General features: G+C 33.6%; 2 protein-coding genes and 1 non-coding gene across 3 annotated transcripts; all 3 read left to right on the plus strand.

Annotated features, from left to right (window-relative positions):
* Window positions 1-3,445: 3,445 nt before the first annotated feature.
* On the plus strand, window positions 3,446-3,552 carry LOC117134566. The gene has a single exon (XR_004458750.1). It is a non-coding gene; the product is annotated as a small nucleolar RNA R71 (small nucleolar RNA).
* A 1,389-nt stretch (window positions 3,553-4,941) lies between these two features.
* On the plus strand, window positions 4,942-9,087 carry LOC117134420 (zinc finger MYM-type protein 1-like). The gene has a single exon (XM_033292749.1). The coding sequence runs from the start codon at window positions 6,067-6,069 to the stop codon at window positions 7,477-7,479; it is 1,413 nt and encodes a 470-aa protein (XP_033148640.1). The 5' UTR covers window positions 4,942-6,066; the 3' UTR covers window positions 7,480-9,087.
* A 618-nt stretch (window positions 9,088-9,705) lies between these two features.
* On the plus strand, window positions 9,706-18,377 carry LOC117134283. Its single transcript, XM_033292497.1, has 3 exons — window positions 9,706-13,369; window positions 13,731-13,814; window positions 13,920-18,377. The coding sequence occupies exons 1-3, from the start codon at window positions 12,722-12,724 to the stop codon at window positions 14,271-14,273; spliced, it is 1,086 nt and encodes a 361-aa protein (XP_033148388.1). The 5' UTR covers window positions 9,706-12,721; the 3' UTR covers window positions 14,274-18,377.
* The last annotated feature ends 169 nt before the right edge of the window (window positions 18,378-18,546 follow it).

Below are 18,546 nucleotides of genomic sequence, written 5' to 3' on the forward strand. Positions count from 1 at the left end.
CAACACCTGATAAAGACTCATGTATGCAAAATGCAACCTAAACATGGCTAAATCCTAGTCTATATGATGAAAATGCACATGGATGAATGGATAAAAATGGAAATATGCAAGATATCAACTCCCCCAAACTTGTTCTTTTACTTGTCCACAAGTGAACTTTCTAGAACTCATAGGGAGAGAGGTTGAAGGTGGGAGCACATAGCCAAAAGAAACACAACTAGCACACTCTCCTATTACACTCTAGCTTCTCTAGGCCTATCTTAACTCTTTTTGTTCTTACACTCATCATCAAGCATCCACACATTCAAATCAACCAACTCTCACATTCATTAAGCACAAAACATCTGGTGAATTCTTGCAAATGGTCAGTTGGTCCAAGTCATTTGGTTGGGTAAGGGAAGGCTTTTATTCAAGTGATTCAAGAGGTTCAAAACATATGATCTTTAAGGTGGTTTACTCTCGAAACAAGTAGCCTTGACATTGCACATAATATATCTAAGAAAGGGACCAACTCATGCATACAATGCTCAATCTCCATTGTTCTACCCTTTTCCCAAACATACAATTACACAATCATTCTCAAATGTCAAACCCAACTCACATCTCTCACCAAAAGATCCTAAGAACTTTAACTCCTTCTCTTTGAAATCTACAAGGGATTTTTCACAACTCAAAATATTTCTTAGCTCTTAACAACTTTGCTAGCCCCCTTTTTCTTTTTCTTTTTTTTTTCTTTTTTTTTTTTTTTTTTTTTCTTTTCTTTTTTTTTTTTTTTTTTTTTTTTTTTTTTTTTTTTTTTAGGCTGGGGGCCAAGACTTTTCAAAACTTGAGCTAGAGGCTTCTCTACTTATCCCAACAAAACAATTCACTTAAGCACAAAGAGTCTATTCTTTTTCTTTTTCATTTCTCCCAAATCATAATCACAACACTCACCCCCCACCTATAGCTAGACAATAGAGTGCCCAATCTAGCAAGAATGAAGATCAAGCATTGTCGTTCCCGATACTCTCAACATTATGCACATGTAAGACTTTCCGAAGAAGGCCTCACTCATCAAACAATGAAAGCTTAAAAGGAGGGAAAGGTTTTGGGAGTGGTCTACCACTAGAGTTTGTCAAAAAAGATTGGCATAAAGGATGTGACAACTCAAGTGTGTATAGCCATGACTCAGTACACAAGGGACCATGAGCAAGAAGCATTAAGTTCGTTCAGTTCAAATAAGGTCGTAGTTGGCTTCAAAGACTGAGTTTCAGCAATCAACAAGTTTCAGGAAGAGTTTTCAAGGCTCGAAACATACAAGTCTTTTTGAGAGGTGCTAAAGCTACTCAGGTGCAACCTAGTGTTCTTTACAAGGCATTTAAAATCATTGCTCCCAATGCAAGTGAATGCAACTTATATGCTCTAGACTCTCATAGAAATGCAAATGATGCAAACTAAATGATTGATTTTTTTTTATATGCAAATAGGTATGCAATGCATGACTCAATGAAACAACATCAAAGCAAACATGATCAAATACTTGGTACCTCCCCGAAACTTGAGTTACACAGTCTCTGTGTTGTCAAGTAGAGAGAGAGATACCGAAAAGAAGACTAATATTCAAAAATAAAATGGTATATACAGGGGAGTGTGGTGGGTTACTTTCTATGGGGAATGAGTAGAGGGAGATGATCCCTCCTCGTCGTCCTCAGGTGGTAACTCTTCAATTTGCTCATCAGCAGGAGTGGCCATCTCTTCAATGTAGAAGGCTTGCCCGAACACAGTTGGTTTCCTCATTTTCCTCTTGATGTCAAAGTGGAGGATGTTCTCTTTACCCAAATGGAGATCAATCGTGCCTTCCTTCACATTAACAATAGCTCCTGCTGTAGCTAAGAATGGCCTTCCTAGAATCAATGGGTCTTGAGCCTCCTCACCCATCTCAAGCACCACAAAATCTGTAGGTATCTCATACCTTCCAATCTTCACAGGGAGGTCCTCTAAGATGCCCACAGGGTACTTCACTGAACGATCAGCTAACACCAGAGAGAGTCTACACTTCTTGTACTGAGTGAATCCAAGCTTCTTTGCAACAGACAAAGGCATCAAGCTGACACTAGCTCCCAAATCGCAGAGACTTTTCTCAAATACCATAGGTCCAAGAGCACAAGGTAGTGTGAAGCTTCCTGGATCCTCTAATTTCTCTGGAACATCAAGCCTCTGGATGATGGCATTGCACTCATGGGTAAGAGTCATCATGCCTTCCATCTCCTTCTTCTTTGCAGCTACAACATCTTTCAGGAAATTGTTGTATTGAGGAATCAACATGAAAGCATCGATGATGGGCATTGCAACCTGAGCTTCACTCATTTGCTTCTCAAACAGAGCCTTGTACTTCTCTAGCAGCTGCTTCTTGAATCTACCAGGGAATGGAAGTTTGGATTCATAGGGAGGAGGAACAAAAGAACTTTCACTTGCTGGAGTTACAACTTCACCATCTTTTACTGTCTTCTTCTCTTCCCCAACCTTTCCTTTACCTTTGGCTTCCACTATCTTCTCCAAGATCTCGTCATTGATCTTCTCATCAACAATCACCACTTCATCATCTATGTTGATGGCAACCCCCTCACCTAGTTTCTCAGCATCCTTGGTGAGGGTTCTAGGAGGCAACTGTTTACCACTCCTAAGGGTGATAGCTTTGGCCTCCTTGGGGTTTTGGTCAGACTTTCCAGGTAGAGATCCTTGCTGGCGATTCTGGTGAGTGTTCATGGAAGCAAACTGATTCTCTAAATTCCTGACTGTAGAAGCAAGGTGTGAGAATTTGTTGTTGAGCTCATTGTAGCTCCCATCAATCTTTGTATGAAGGTTCTTCAACTCATAACCAACATGCTTCTCACTTCTAGTCTGAGACTCCAAGATTTGTTTCAGTAAGGTATCAGTGCTGCTCTCTTGGGAGCAGAGGAACCAGACGAGGGGTTTTGCTGAGGCTGATAGCTGCCTTGCTGGTTGTTTCTTGGCGGATAGCCACTCTGTTGGTTGTTTGGATAGGATTTCTGTTGGTAGTTGTTGTACTGAAAGTTGGGCTCCTTTTTGTACCAGCTACCATTGTTGTTAATGAAACACAACTCCTCTTGACCTTCCAAACCCTCAACCTCATTGACAGCAAGTGGATCTTCCTGCTTGGAGTTACCAACAAACTTCAGCTGCTCTTGGGTGGCTTTTTCAGCAATGAGTAAGTCGATTTTCTTCCAAAGCTTTGATCTCTTTCCTCGTCTGCTTATCATCTGTTCTACTGCCTCTGTCGTGGTCTCCACTGTAGACTGCATCACTCTTTACCATGTTGTCAACCAGCTCTTCTGCATCCTCCTCAGTTCTCCCCAAGAAGAACCCATTGCTAGCTGTATCCAGTCTGGCTCTGTACTTAGGAAGAGCACCACGGTAGAATGTGCTCAGCAAGCTCTCCTTAGAAAAGTCATGGTGTGGGCATTGAGCTTGGTAGCCTTTGAATCTCTCCCAGGCTTCACTGAAGCCTTCCAAGTTCTTCTGTTGAAAGCTGGAAATCTCGTTTCTCAGCTTAGCAGTTCTTGAAGTAGAGAAGAACTTCTCCAAGAATGCTTTCTTGCAGTCATCCCAAGTGGTGATGGAGTCACTGGGTAGAGACTTCTCCCACTGACGTGCCTTATCCCCCAAAGAGAAAGGGAATAGCTTGAGCTTGAAGGCATCTTCGGACACACCATTGGTTTTAGACAACCCACAGTAGCTGTCGAACCTGTCCAAGTGATCAAATGGATCCTCCAGAGCCAAGCCATGATACTTGTTGTTTCGATCACGTTGAGGAGTCCTGATTTGATCTCAAAGTTGTTGGCTGCCACAGCGGGTGCTCGGATTCCCAATCTATGACCATGAATGTTGGGGCGGTCGTAAGTGCCAATGGGTCGAGCTGCTCGCTGTTGGTTTGGTGGAACGTTGTTAGCTCCATTGGCGGCAGCATCATCCTGAGGTATGTCTCCCATATCAGTATCCAATCTCTGCAAGTGAGTCTGTTGCTCTTCTTCTCTTCTCTTTCTAACACACTCTCTCTCTAAAGCTCTAATGTCTGCAGCTCTTGGAACTAGGTTTGATGGACCCCTGCTCCTCAAGTTCATACACCTGTAGATTAAAGGGAGGTAAAGAAAGAGAATCAGTAACAAAAGAAAATAAAAATGACTTAGTCTCAAGCAAGTGACTAAATCTCAATGTTTAAATCTACTCAGAATTTGGCAACGGCGCCAATTTGATGTTAGGAGTTTTCAAGGCTCCTAAGACAAATGTTGTAGTATAAATGATTGTCGAACCAGTTCTGAGGGATATCAAAGCACTGAGAATGCAAGTACTCACTTAATCTAAGTGCAACCAATGATTTAGATGAGTTTTAAACTACTACTAATACTAGAAAGCAATAACAGAATGATACTTTCTTGACTAAGGGAAAAGAGAACTCATGGGTATAGGGATTAGACCTTGGGTGATCAAGTATCGAACTAAGGATGGCAAATGATCAATCAAACTATCGACCTTAAGCCTAGACACAATTCTAAGCAAGCTCTATGTCTAGATGAATGCTCATTTGCTAACATATCTCAAACATCAAATGTCTTTGGTTGAATAATATGAAAGCAATCATTACTAACAAGTCTATTAGCTATCTTAGCACCTTTAACAACAAATGTCTTTGGCAAAGTATACTAAAAGCCTAGGAGAGTTGTCTCGGGCATTTCATCGAACACCTTTCGGGTGAGAAATGCCTAAGGATCAACAACTGAGTGGCCAACTCAGAAGATGCATTATGATTACTCTACTAGCAAGGAAATATGAATGATCTACACTAAAACATCCTAGCTCTAACCTAATCACCCTTAATCTCCCTAACCCATGAATTCAAAAGGTGATTACTCACTAATCTCCATGATTCCTCTTAAACCCATATTGGATTTCAGATTAATCATGTAGAGAAATAGATAAGAAATCAACAAGAACACAAGAACATAACAATCAAAATCCAAGAGATGAACTTCTCCAGAGAGTTTTTGTGTATTTCTCAATAGATCAAAAGATAATCTGCCCTGGTGGCTACAAAAGATGTTTAAAACATAGGTTTTTGAAATGTAAAACGTGCATAATAAAATGACCAAAAGGCCCTTAAGTAAAATAGAAATCGACCCAACAATAGACGCGGAGCGATCTCGGCATGTCGCTCCGACAAGTCGCTCCGGCCTTCGGGAGCGACCTCAGTGGGTCGCTCTGAGAGGTCGCTCCGGGCTTCGCTTCGTGTCGTCTCGCCATAGAGACGCGAGCGACCTCGGGGTGTCGCTTTGGGAGGTCGCTCCGAGAGGGGTGTGAGATGCGAGCGACCTCGGTGCGTCGCTCTGGGCAAGTCGCTCTGGGCTTCCAACGGGATGAGTATGGCGAGCGACTTCACGGGGTCGCTCTAGCTAGGTCGCTCTGAGAGGTGCTTTGGAGCGACCTCATGACGTTGCTGCGGAACCTCGCTCCCATGCTCTACTCGTCCAATGATCACCTATTTCACCTCCTTTGAGCTCCGAATGCATCCAAATGTCCCCAAGAACTCCATGTGGCACTCCAACACCTGATAAAGACTCATGTATGCAAAATGTAACCTAAACATGGCTAAATCCTAGTCTATATGATTAAAATGCACATGGACGAATGGATAAGATAATGGAAATATGCAAGATATCAATATCCCACTTCAAATAAAATAACTTAATTAGATATATCCCATAAATTTATTAGCCCAAATATTTTAAAACCCTAGTCACCTGTTACGTTCTCTCTTTAGAAAAAATCTGCAAAAAAAAATATATTTTTTTTTTACTACTTTTCACATTTAACAAAACTTACGTGCTCTATATTCATCTCTTACTTTGACTCTTTAGCTACTATCGACCATAAGAGCTCTTTTTGGTATCTCTTCAAAGTAAGCATATATACTATATGTCACAATCTGCTATATATTTATTTGATTTTTAGGTTTTTTTTTCATAGTGTGTATTATCGTTTTGAATACTAATATATTTTTTACCAAGTACTATGGAGAGATATTTTAAAAAACGATGTGTCTCGAAGTCGGACACTAGTTCAGAGATTTTGACTTCAAATCCTTTATTATCAACATCAAAAACTAATGTGAAGGATCCAGCTTCGACATCAAAAATCAATAAGGATTTTCCTTCAGCTTCAAACTCCAATTTGGAATCATTGCCTTCAGATCCTGCAGATAGAAAAAGAATATCAGAATATCATCATAACGAAAGAGATGAGGTAAGACGCAAATATCTTACTAAAGGTCCTTGTCAACCTCGTGGTCATGATTTTCCTAAGACACTAGTAGAGAATAAATATAGAAGATATAATCCAGCTTGGTTTGATCTCTACGGTAGGTGGTTAGAATATAGTGTAAAAACAAACAAAGCATATTGTTTGTTTTGCTACTTGTTTAGAGACTACACTGAAAATAAAGGTGGAAGTGATGAATTTGTGACAAAAGGTTTTGATACTTGGAAAAATCCAAAGAGGTTGGGAGACCATGTGGGACAAGTGAATAGTTTTCACAACAATGCTATGAAGATGGCTGATAATCTAATGAATCAAGATCAGTCAATCACTCGTGCTTTTTATAAGCAGAATGAAGCAGCAAAAAATGAATACAAGATCAGATTGAATGCTTCAATTGATGTTTGTATATATTTATTGCGAGGACTACCTTTTCGAGGACATGATGAGTCGATGGAATCAGCCAATAAGGGAAACTTTGTTGTGCTTTTGAAATATACTGCAACTCAGAATGAGCTTGTAAGTAAGGTTATGTTGGAAAATGCTCTCAAGAACAATCAGATGGTGTCTCATAAAATTCAGAAAGAATTAGCACATTGCTTTGCAGAGGAAGTTATTCAATTTATTATCCAAGAGCTTGATCATGATGTATTTTGCTTGATGGTGGATGAGTCTGCTGATGTTTCTACTAAAGAACAAGTGGCAGTGGTTTTTCGTTTTGTAGACAAGAATGGTATAGTCAAAGAAAGATTTGTTGGTCTTATTCATGTTCAAGAAACTTCTTCTGCATCTCTAAAAAGTGCTATCGATTCACTTTTTGCAAAACGTGGATTAAGAATGAAAAAGTTAAGAGGACAAGGTTATGATGGAGCTAGTAATATGAAGGGTGAGTTCAACGGGTTGAGATCTCTAATTTTAAGAGAAAACAATTCTGCATATTATGTCCACTGCTTTGCTCATCAGCTTCAGTTGGTTATCGTTGCAGTTGCTAAAAAACATTTTGAAGTTAGTGATTTTTTTGATAAGATTTCTGTCTTGTTAAATGTGGTTGGAGCTTCTTGTAAGAGACAAGATATGATTCGAGAAGACCAACGTAAGATAATCGAGGAAGGAGTTAGCCATGGTGAAATTAAGACAGGAAAAGGATTAAATCAGGAGCGTTCAAATTAAAGGCCTGGTACTACTCGTTGGGGTTCTCACTGCAAAAATTTGTTGAGATTGGCTGATTTATTCACTTCCATCATTAAAGTGCTTGAGCATGTCGAAAGAGATGGGTCAGATGGTATCAAAAGATGTCAAGCTAATGGTCTACTCAGATACTTTCACACGTTTGACTTTGTGTTCTACTTACAGTTCATGTTGCTTCTTCTTGGTCTCACAAATAATCTATCAAAGGCTTTACAAAGGAAAGATCATGATATTTTGAATGCGATGTCTTTAGTGAAATCTACCAAGCAACAATTGTACAAGCTCAGGGATAATGGATGGGATTCAATCATTGGAAAGGTGAACTCCTTTTGCGAGAAAAATAAAACAGAGTTACTCATTATGAAAGAAGATTTTGTTAATCCAAAGAAGCCAAGACAGAGAAGCAACATAACAAACTTGCATCATTACCAAGTTGAATGTTTTTACACAGTATTGGATATGCAAATTCAAGAGTTTAATGATCGTTTTGACGAGATAAACACTGAGCTGTTTGGTTGCACTGCATCTTTGAGCCCCATTGATTCATTCCACCAGTTTGATCAGTCAAAACTTGTAAGATTATCAGAGTTTTATCCTGAAGATTTTAGCTCCGTGGAATGGATATCTCTTGAGCATCAACTTGGTATTTACATCGATAATATCTCTGAAGATCATAGGTTTGCTAATTTGGAGGGTCTTGGAGATCTTGCACGTGTGATGGTGGAAACCAAAAAACATCTTTCACATCCTCTTGTTTATCGACTTTTGAAGCTAGTTTTGACTTTGCATGTTGTCACCGCTACTGTCGAGAGATCTTTCTCTGCGATGAAAATTGTGAAGACTACCTTACGCAACCGAATGGGTGAAGAATTTTTGAATGCTTGTATGGTTTGTTATACTGAAAAGGATCATTTTGACAAAGTGACAAATGAAGCAGTGATAAAAAGATTTCAAGATATGAGAGAGCGAAGAATGACTTTATGAGATTTTTGCATTACTTTTTATTATATTAGAGTTTTTTTGTTTTTACTTACTATTTCAGTTTGATTTTAATTTTTAAGTTATATATCACACATTTAACAAATATGTTTTATTTCTTGTTTTATTTATTACTAATTATTTTATTTATTATAATAAATAATTATGTGCCACTGTCTATTTTAATTTCTAGGTCCGCCCCTGATTGTTGGACATAGTATCCAACTGTAAGGATGATTGGATTGTGAAGGGTTATGAGCAGGGAAAACCCGCTGAGCTCACCACGGCTGTGTGGTTTGGTATTTTTCATATTCAAGATTTGGTAGGGTTTAAATTTATCATATAAAGAAGGTGTAATCACGAGCATTTCAAATTCATGCTTGTCTATGTTAATACATCCCCTATATATTAAAAGAGAAACATTACAACATATTTTTGTAGACACATGTCATCACCACAATCAATCTTAGAATCCTTAGAAAAATATGTTGATCCATATAAATATATAATAAGCTTTTTATTAAACGAGCCATAAATTAATTATAAATGGTCTTCATTGTTTCCTTAAATAAAAATCACGGAATTACCTAATGTGGCTAAAGTATATATGATAATAAATGATTTTGAATAATAAAGATTTGATAAAAATTAGTCTATTATCTATCATTTAAAAAAAAAATTAACTTATTAAAATAAATTAAACAACCACATTAACTATATAAAAAAATTTAATTTTTTTTTCATATATGTTATATTTTAAACTTTTAAAAACGAATATAAATGACTAATGTTGTTAAAAATCTCACATTGAAACTTTTGTGATCCATGGTTTAAAATTTATGTAATAACAAGATACAAATGATTACGAAATTACATAAGTAGGAAGTCTCATTTAATAAATATTATATATATGCATATTAATATTTTTTTAAATAAATTATATACCATATAAAATACATAAGTATTTTAATTTAGAATTTGCTTTGAATTTTTTTGATAAAAATTTTGAAAAATTATTGACAACTTAATATTTAGATTTTAAATTTTGCATTGAATATTGTTAAAACTATAAATTACTAAAACTATTAAACATCCCACAATTTTTTTTATTGTTATCATTGATTTAAAATTTTTGTTATAAAGAAATACAAATGATCAAAAATAATATGAGTATGAAATATTTTTTAACAGAAGTCAATATTAAAAATATACTATATATCTATGTTAATATCATTTAAAATTAATTTTATACCATATAAAATAGAAAAAATTGTTTGTCTGGATTAATAAAATTTATTTAAGTATTTGTACCGATTTAATTATATACGTAATAGTTACTAAATTTTTAATTATTCAATATATATTTATTATTTCATAATATGTAAAAAATATATAATACTTAAAAATATTTTATATATAATATTCATCGATCTTAACCTAGTGTTCATTATTATCAATCTATTTTTGTATAAGAAAGAATTTTATCGTTACATGTTTTATATCAATGAATAAGTTTGTAGCATTATCTCTATATTAATGTTAGCCCTATGAATAGTCGATCAAATATTTCATATTTTTCTTGTAGAAGGTATAATCACAAACAATTTTAATCCCAGTTTTTCTAGGTCAATATTATTATCCATATTCTCGATTTTCTATATATGGTCAATATTCTCGATTTCCTAGTTAATGAATGAGTTAGTATCATTATCAACATATGATAGTCAATCCTATAGTCGATTGAATATATCGTCTTATAGAAGGTTTAGTCAGTCTCAATCCCAGACTTGTCTATGTTAATAGAAGTTTATTATTATCAATATTCTCAATTTTTCATATATGGTTTAATTTTTGTTCGTTATATGTTCTTTATAGTATTGAATAATTTAGTAACATTATCTAATTATATAAATTAGTGAATCCAATAATTCTTTTTTGACATCTCTTGGTTTACACATTGGCATGTGATGTGAATGCATCACTTATGCCTCACACAGACATCAACAATCACATTATCAATATCTTAAGAATTTTTTGTGATCATAAATATTTTGGTTTTATTTAGACCTATTTTATTAATGCTTCCAATATCATAAACCAAAATCATTTTATTACTATTTATGTAATTCATTATCCACTTTAATAAATCCATGTAAAGGCGTTCATCATATTAGATTAATGCTATTGTAGCATTGATATATAGTATAACTTTGGCAAAAAAGCGACGTTGATAAGTATATATATGTAATATGTGGTCAATACTATGGCTTGTGTCAATATTTTCATTAGTTTAAACAAATTCAATCAGTTCATGTAGAGTAACATAAACTATAATACAAATATGATAATGAACAAGTTACAAGTTTTTTTTTTTTTTTTTTTTTGTGAACGGAACAAGTTACAAGTTAATAATCTATATTCATATGACAGTCAATATTCCTTTCAAACAGCAATACATATTGTCTTGTACACAGCTTCTTTATGCGTCGTTAACATAAATGATGTCATTTATGCAACAAGTAAATATCAATTATCAAAACAACAAATATCAGCTCATTGTTATGTGTGTATCACAAGTACAATCATTTCAGAAACCAATCTACTAATAACACTTTTCTGGATAATATTAGTGATGGATATTAACTTCGCCAATGTTGTTACTTATACAAATCGTCCTTTATATTTGTTTATCATACGCTCTTTAATGGAGTTTGTCACATAGGTTATCTTCATATGGCAGTCGATATTCCTTTCAAACAGCCATACGTATTGTCTTTTACACTTCTTGTTTATGTGTCTTTACGTAAATGATGTCATTCATGCATGAAGTAGATATCAATTATCAAATCAATACAATATCAGCTCATTGTTATGTGTGTATCACAAGAACAATCATTTCAAATCTAACAATAACACTTTTCTGAAAAGTTATTAGTGATGAATATTAACTTCGTCAATGTAGTTACTTATACAAACTATCTTTTATATTTGTTTATCATACGCTCTTTAATGGAGTTTGTCACGCAGGTTACTTAGGGCAACAATGTTTGCTGCACTTTCTTAATGTATGAGAAAGCAATAGATGTCCTTATTTATTTCTTGTAACTTATATATTCTTGTTTATTTTCCCAGAGATGAATGCATAATTATCTACACTGTAAACGAGACATGTCTTTTACAATATATGTACTCCTGTTTCAGTTTAGTTGTCGTTATAGAATAAAAAATTTGTTCAAAATAAGTATCGCTTTAGAATTTCAATGCAAAATTTATTAATATTATTCTCCAGTTTATTTATTTTTATTGGTAGAAATATAGTTAAGTTTATAATTAATAACGTTTTTTATTTTGAATATATGCAAAATTAAATAATTTTTTAATTTGTATGTATAAACCTAAAATGACAATTAAAATAAAACGGAGTAAATATTTTTTAATTTAGTTTGCTAAAAAAATGTGGGCCAATAAATCCAAAAAAAATTAAAACATTAACAAAAAAAGGTCATCAATCTTAGTCAAACTGCATCATAAAACTATTATTCAAATGGTAAGTTTAAGGAAATTCTTTAGTCAAATGATTCAAATCATATTCCTAATTAATCTATCACAGCCTATCATTTCAACCCAATTTTATCTATTTAATCTCTCAGTTATTTACATTCATATTTCACATTTACAAAACAAACAATCATCAAAAAGAGATCCCTTAGAAAAAACTAAATCTCACTTTGTTGGATTCAATCTCTAGGGGCTTCCCTTACTTGTTAGCTTTGTGTTGTGTAAGTTGTGTAGTTTATTTGGTTGTTATCATAATCAATATAATCTTCCAGTGGAATTTTTTTCTCACTTTCAAACGTTTTTTTTTTGTTTCAGTATTTCTTTCCAGATGGACCCTAACCATCCTTCTAATGCCTCCTTTGTCCCCGGTCATGTCACTCCTCCCAACCAACCCGTTCACCATGTACGACCTATTAACCTGTCTAACAATGTCTATTCCCATCCCGAGTTCCAGCCCCAGCCTCAGTTCCAGCCCATGCCCCAGTTCCAGCCCCATCCCCAGTTCATGCCCCAGCCCCAGCAGCAAACGCCTCCTTCTCGGTTAGCTCTTGTTCCGACGCAGGCGCAGCCTTCCATAAACTATCCTCCTTACGACGACGTAAGTTTGGATCTAACTTCTTATAGTTTAAACTCAATTCGGTTTGGTCTTCTTCTTTTATGAAATGCTGACCTTTTTTTATGTGTGTAGATGATTTTTGACGCAATTAGGGACTTGAACGAACCGGATGGTTCAAGCAAGACGAGGATCTCGAGGCGTATCAAGAGATCGAACGCAGTTCTGCCTCCTAGTCACGCGGTTTTGATGACTTACCATCTCAAGACGTTGAGGAAGAATGGCGTTCTCACCATGGTTAACAACTTATACAAGATCTCTGCTGCTGCTCCTCCTCCTCCTCGGCAAGGAGTGGCTGTTGCGGCAGACCTGGTCGCTCCCAGATATGAGGTTCCTCCGATGAACTCTTCTCCGCTTGATATGCTGGGACAGTCAAGCCGTGAGCTACCCGAGTTGCCTGTAACAGGTCCGAACCAGGTGGTTACTGAGTCGGCAAACAGACGACCTGATCGTCCAAGGAGGGACGGATCTGTTCCGATCTCTCCAACTGCGGGTGCAATTCTAGGTTTTCCATATCCGAGTACGTATGCAAGCATGCAACAAAGGGGGAGGCCACCGAGTCCTAGAGCTGCTGTGAGCGAGAGGAAGAGGCTATGCATAGGTGAATCTAGCGGTGGAGTCGTCATCGCTGCTTCTGCTGGTGGAGAAACTGTGGCCGTTGCGTCAAGGATGTGGCGTGGACCTGGATGTACACCTAACATCGTTTGGAACAGGCCTAGAGAGGTAACTTCTTATCCCATTTATTACAATCTTTGTCATGTTGATTGAGATAGATTCGCGATATCTGTGTATTGCAATCATTTGTTAATTAAAATCATTGCCGGGTTATCTGTTTTCGAAAATTTAAAAACTGACTAATTTCCAGATGTTGTCTTATTATATTCATGTCCCCTCGCTTTTGTTTTTTTTATCTGGTTGGTGTTGTTTCGCTTTATCTTGTTTATTGCATCTTCTTCTTCTCATTAGAAATGTGTTTCAATAGGTATAATTAAGTTTTTCTAATATTTTATTTAAATATTTATTGTCTTGTCTTGAATTTTGTGAAGAACTTTATACCTAATTTGTTTGCCTTTTATGAACCTAGAGTGCCACACCAATGTCCATCAGGGCAGCTACTGGGACATCGGAGTCTGCCTATGGAGAACTCAAGAGAAAGCTTGACTTTGCTGTAAGTTTAGTTGATTATGATGAAAGAGTCTTGTCCTTTATTTGATTTGTTTATTGGATTGAATTCTTGATTCTTATGTTTCGTTTTGGTCTCTGAATGTTTCAGTGCGAGAAAGCAAAAAAGATCTTGGATGTGTTGAATGCTGGTATTGAGAACTACGACTTTATAGAAATGTTGCAAGCTAGACAGGAGGTGGAAGGACTAATACCAATGTTGACTGTGGAGCCACATGCCATGAGACAAGTGCAGCCACAGGCCATGGAAGAAGTGGAGGCACTACCCGTGGAACAGCCACAAGCCGTGGAAGAAGGGCCGTCAGAGGAGGCAGCAGCCAGTGGCGGAGCCAGAAAATTTTTGTACTGGGGTCAATTTTTTTTTTCAAAATATATAATTTATAACCACAAAAAAACTATAAATATACTCTATTATCTTTCATATTTTAAAACTTGTTTATCATAACTATTTACTACAATTTAAAAATATTTTTGATAAAACAAATCAGAACAATTTTAGAAACTCATTAGTAATGCGATATTGTAATACTATTTTTTGACAATTTTCACTCGCTGATATTTTTTCGCCGATTCAGAAACTGATCTGTAAGTTAACTGGTAAATTTTAAAGATTAATCTACTTCTAAAAACAAATTAGTTGTAAAAAATATTCAGATCATGAATATAAACTGTAAACATTTTTATTGAATTGAATCAGCTAATCATAATCATTTCTAGTTTGGTAAAATAAAGAGGAGAGTGTATAACAAAAAAAATTAGAAAACTTATTTAAAAATTATCCAAAAATTGCTTGGGTAACATGAGAATTCTTTCTTTTTGCGTTTGTCCAAAAAAAAATTACAAATCACTTTTCTCAAATTCACTCATTAATTTCAAAAAAAAAAATATTAATTATTGGACCTAATACAATTTGGGCTTTATTGAAATATGTAACTAACATTTAATATAAAAAACGTGTTTATTGAAATTTAAGCTAATATTAATATAAATCAAATGTTTAATAAATAAAATAAACATACTATTCATATAATTTTAAATTATTTTCAATTTTTAATGTTTTGTGATTATTTTTGTGAAGTTATATTTTTAGTGGGGTCAAATTTTCTTTTTTTATGGGGTCAGTACAGATTTTCTTAAATAAAAAAGAAATATTTTTTTAAAAAGTAATGGGGTCAGCTGACCCCACACCTCCTTCACTACCTCCGCCCCTGGCAGCAGCACAGACTGAAGCTGAAACCCAAGGAGAGGAACATGGACAAGAAGTTGTGGAAGGAGAACAAGCACAGCCCCAGCCTTAGCCTCAGACCAAAGCTGAGGCAATGCAAGGAGCCCTGATCTGATTTCTGAAGAATAATAGTCCGAGAAAGACAGCCTAGACATAGCCTTGGTGTTTATGTTTAGGAGTGTTCTTTTTTAATAGTTGTTGCATCTATCTTTATTTAAAACTCATTTATCATTTTTAGTTTAATAGTTTGGTATAGAAGAAAAAAAATGCATTGTGTCTCTAACTAATATTATCCTTTGTTTATATGTTAGTAAGAGGTTGTTGTAATTTAGAGGGATATTTCCAGTGTTGGATGTTTTCTCTTTTACATCAATCTAAGTTTCTTTTCTCTCCAATCTTTCATTATATTATCATTTGTTTATATGTTAGTTCAGGGAGGTTGAATCTTAATTCCATATTATTGTCTTCACTCGGGAGAATTATCTTCTAGTTTTAAATATGTTATATTTTGTAAAATGGATAAAATAATTTATGTATTATTCTTTTGTTAATGCTGAGAAAATCCATTCTAAATATCAACATAGTGAAATTCGTAGGAAAGCTTGAAAGAAGATTAAAATGACAATAGGCTTCATCCAAGAAAGCTCCCAACAGCAGATAACAAGTTCAAGAAAATAGAGAGAAAGGGACCAAGAATGCCATCCATTGTAATATAAACAAAAACCAAGAGTAGTATGTCAATGATCTGCAGGCAAGGAGGTTTTGTAACCAAGCAAGACTATTTCTAGCAATGTATGATTGGTACCAGTGATCATGGCTATCTCCATTGCACCCCTATTACCTGCAGGCAAAGTATTGTGTAAAGACAATTATAAGCTCTTGGAATTGAGACACATGGATATCTCACCCATGAGACTGCGGAGAAGTGGGAACGGTTAAGGCTGAAGTATAACTTCCCTAGCTTGATCCATAGAATATTCAAAACTAATCCTATCATGTCTCATATTTGCATTGGCCATTAAGATAACTCAGCAGTTCTGCCACGACTAGAGACAGTACTAATGAGAAAGACCTTCAGCTGTTAAACAACTCATGATACACGATAAGTTTTGTCTCTGCTCGACCAAGAAGCCCGTATATTGCATTTGTATTGTTCTAAATCCTTAAAAAACATGTATTAAAATGGTAACAATTTAGTTCGGTGTATTATTATAAAATTTTCCCAACTGGGTTTATGTATTTCTTGAAATATATTATTCTTTTACGATTAGTTTTATCAGTCAATTGCTAAACTGTTTCTAGCTAGAACAAAGCATATAACCTCATGTTCTTGCACTACTAACATAGATTAGATATGAACTGAAACGAATATACGAAAGCAAGATATTTTGAAACATGTACGTAAAACATTTTTGGAAAATATAAGAATAGAAACATCTTAGATATTTATTTATATATATATATATAATGAAGCATTAAACATGATTTAAAATTGAAGTAAAATATTATATAAACATTATACAGTTAAACAAAAGTCGGTTCTTAGAAGTTTTAAGCAAGTACACTATTTTTGGTCCGTAATCTGTTATACAAAAAACACTCGAACCATAGAGAAACAGAGAAAGAAAATTCAGTTGATGAGATATTAAAAACTTTGAATAAAAAAAGATGTAGAAACAAGAAATATAGAGGACTAAATCTATTAAGAAACGTAAAAATTGATTTACGGTAGTTAGAACTATAACTTAAGTTAAGGTTTAAAGGTTTAAAGGCTTTTACACCCAAGTCTGGAATTCGAATTCCAAACTATGTAATTTCTCGCAGATTGTACATTACATCATATATATGTTTTACACCCAATTCTGGAGTTCAAAAATCTGGCAAATATATGTTTAATTTTCAAGATAGCAGAAATATTTATAAAAAAGAATCTATGAAAAAAAAAATACTTTCATATAAAAAAAATTTAGACTCCTTTTTTTTAGTATAAAAATACATGTATTTTTTTAAAAAAATCAAACCTTTATCTATTAAGAAATACGAGGACGGATTGGGTCCGGGACGGTCGCACCGCTGGTCCCCTATCTAAGCCGGCCCTGACATTTACACAAAAACATTTTATTTCACTCTACGTCTCAGATTTTTCATATTTGAAAAAAGAGAGATACAAACCTGATCAGTCTTTTTAAGACAAACCTTGCATGGTGATCGTGGAAGTATGGGTAAGAATAACTACTGTAGAGAGATTATTCGAATGAACGTGTATTACTTTTTACCTTTTTATATTTTTGGTTTTATTATCTTAAACATAATTTTGTAATTTAAAAAATATGAATAGAATACATGTGTCAAAGTAGTATTGGTAAGGTGACTTATGATTTAGTATATAAGAGATTTTATATTATTAAAAAATAAATAAGCAAGGCAATAAACAATCACATTAAGCATATTATTATAAAAATTATTTTTTTCTTATATGTTATATTTTGAATTTTTTAAAACGAATATAAATTACTAAAAATAGTAAAAGTCTCACATTGAAATTTTTTTGACTAATGGTTTAACTTTTTCTTGTTCAAAGAAGATACTAAATCGTAAGATTATGAAGTTTCATTAATAAATATTCATATTATATATATATATATTAATATAATTTAAATTTAATTATATACTATATAAAAATATATAATTATGTTTATTTCAATATTTCCAGTGAATAATTATTGAGATCTTAATATTTTAATTTTTGAAATTTGTATTGACAAATCTTAGATTAAAAGTTTTGTGATTAACAATTTAAATGTTTGTTACAAAAAATATACAAATGTTGATAAAATCATATGAGTAAAAAGTGTCAATAATAAACATTTATATTAAAATATACTATTGTATCCTCTCTCACATTAAAATCTCTTTTTATTCTTTCCTTAAATAAAAGCTATAGAATTACCTAATATGATTAAAATATATAAATAATTAATGATTATTAATAATAAATATTTGATAACAATTTTGTATCCTCTCACTTTTTTTGGTTAATTTTATATTATTAAAAGAAATTCAACAATCACATTAAACATATAATAAAAAAATTATATTTTCGTATATTTTATATTTTAAATTTTTTAAAACAACTAAAATTACTAAAATGGTAAAAATCTCACATTGAAATTTTTTGACCAATGGTTTAATTTTTTTTGTTCAAGGAAGATACAAAATCGTATGAATACGAAGTCTCATTAATAACTATTCATATATATATATATATATATATATATATATATATATATATATTTATTAATATCATTAAAATTAAATTATATACTATATAAAATCATATAAATATGTCAATTTTAAAATTTCACTGAAAAATTATTGAGATCTTAATATTTTAATTTTGAAAATTATATTGAAAAATCTCACATTAATTTTTTTGTGATCAATAGTTTAAATGTTTGTTACAACAAATATACAAATGTTAATAAAATCATAA

This window comes from Brassica rapa, chromosome A05, assembly GCF_000309985.2.
Source record: "Brassica rapa cultivar Chiifu-401-42 chromosome A05, CAAS_Brap_v3.01, whole genome shotgun sequence".
In the NCBI taxonomy this organism is placed as follows: Eukaryota; Viridiplantae; Streptophyta; class Magnoliopsida; order Brassicales; family Brassicaceae; genus Brassica; species Brassica rapa.

Coding starts and splice junctions, on each gene's coding strand:
- LOC117134420 (XM_033292749.1), top strand. CDS start 6,067: ATGGAGAGATATTTTAAAAAACGATGTGTCTCGAAGTCGGACACTAGT.
- LOC117134283 (XM_033292497.1), top strand. CDS start 12,722: ATGATTTTTGACGCAATTAGGGACTTGAACGAACCGGATGGTTCAAGC. Junction 13,370..13,730: donor TTTGGAACAGGCCTAGAGAG/GTAACTTCTTAT, acceptor TTATGAACCTAG/AGTGCCACACCAATGTCCAT. Junction 13,815..13,919: donor AGAGAAAGCTTGACTTTGCT/GTAAGTTTAGTT, acceptor TGAATGTTTCAG/TGCGAGAAAGCAAAAAAGAT.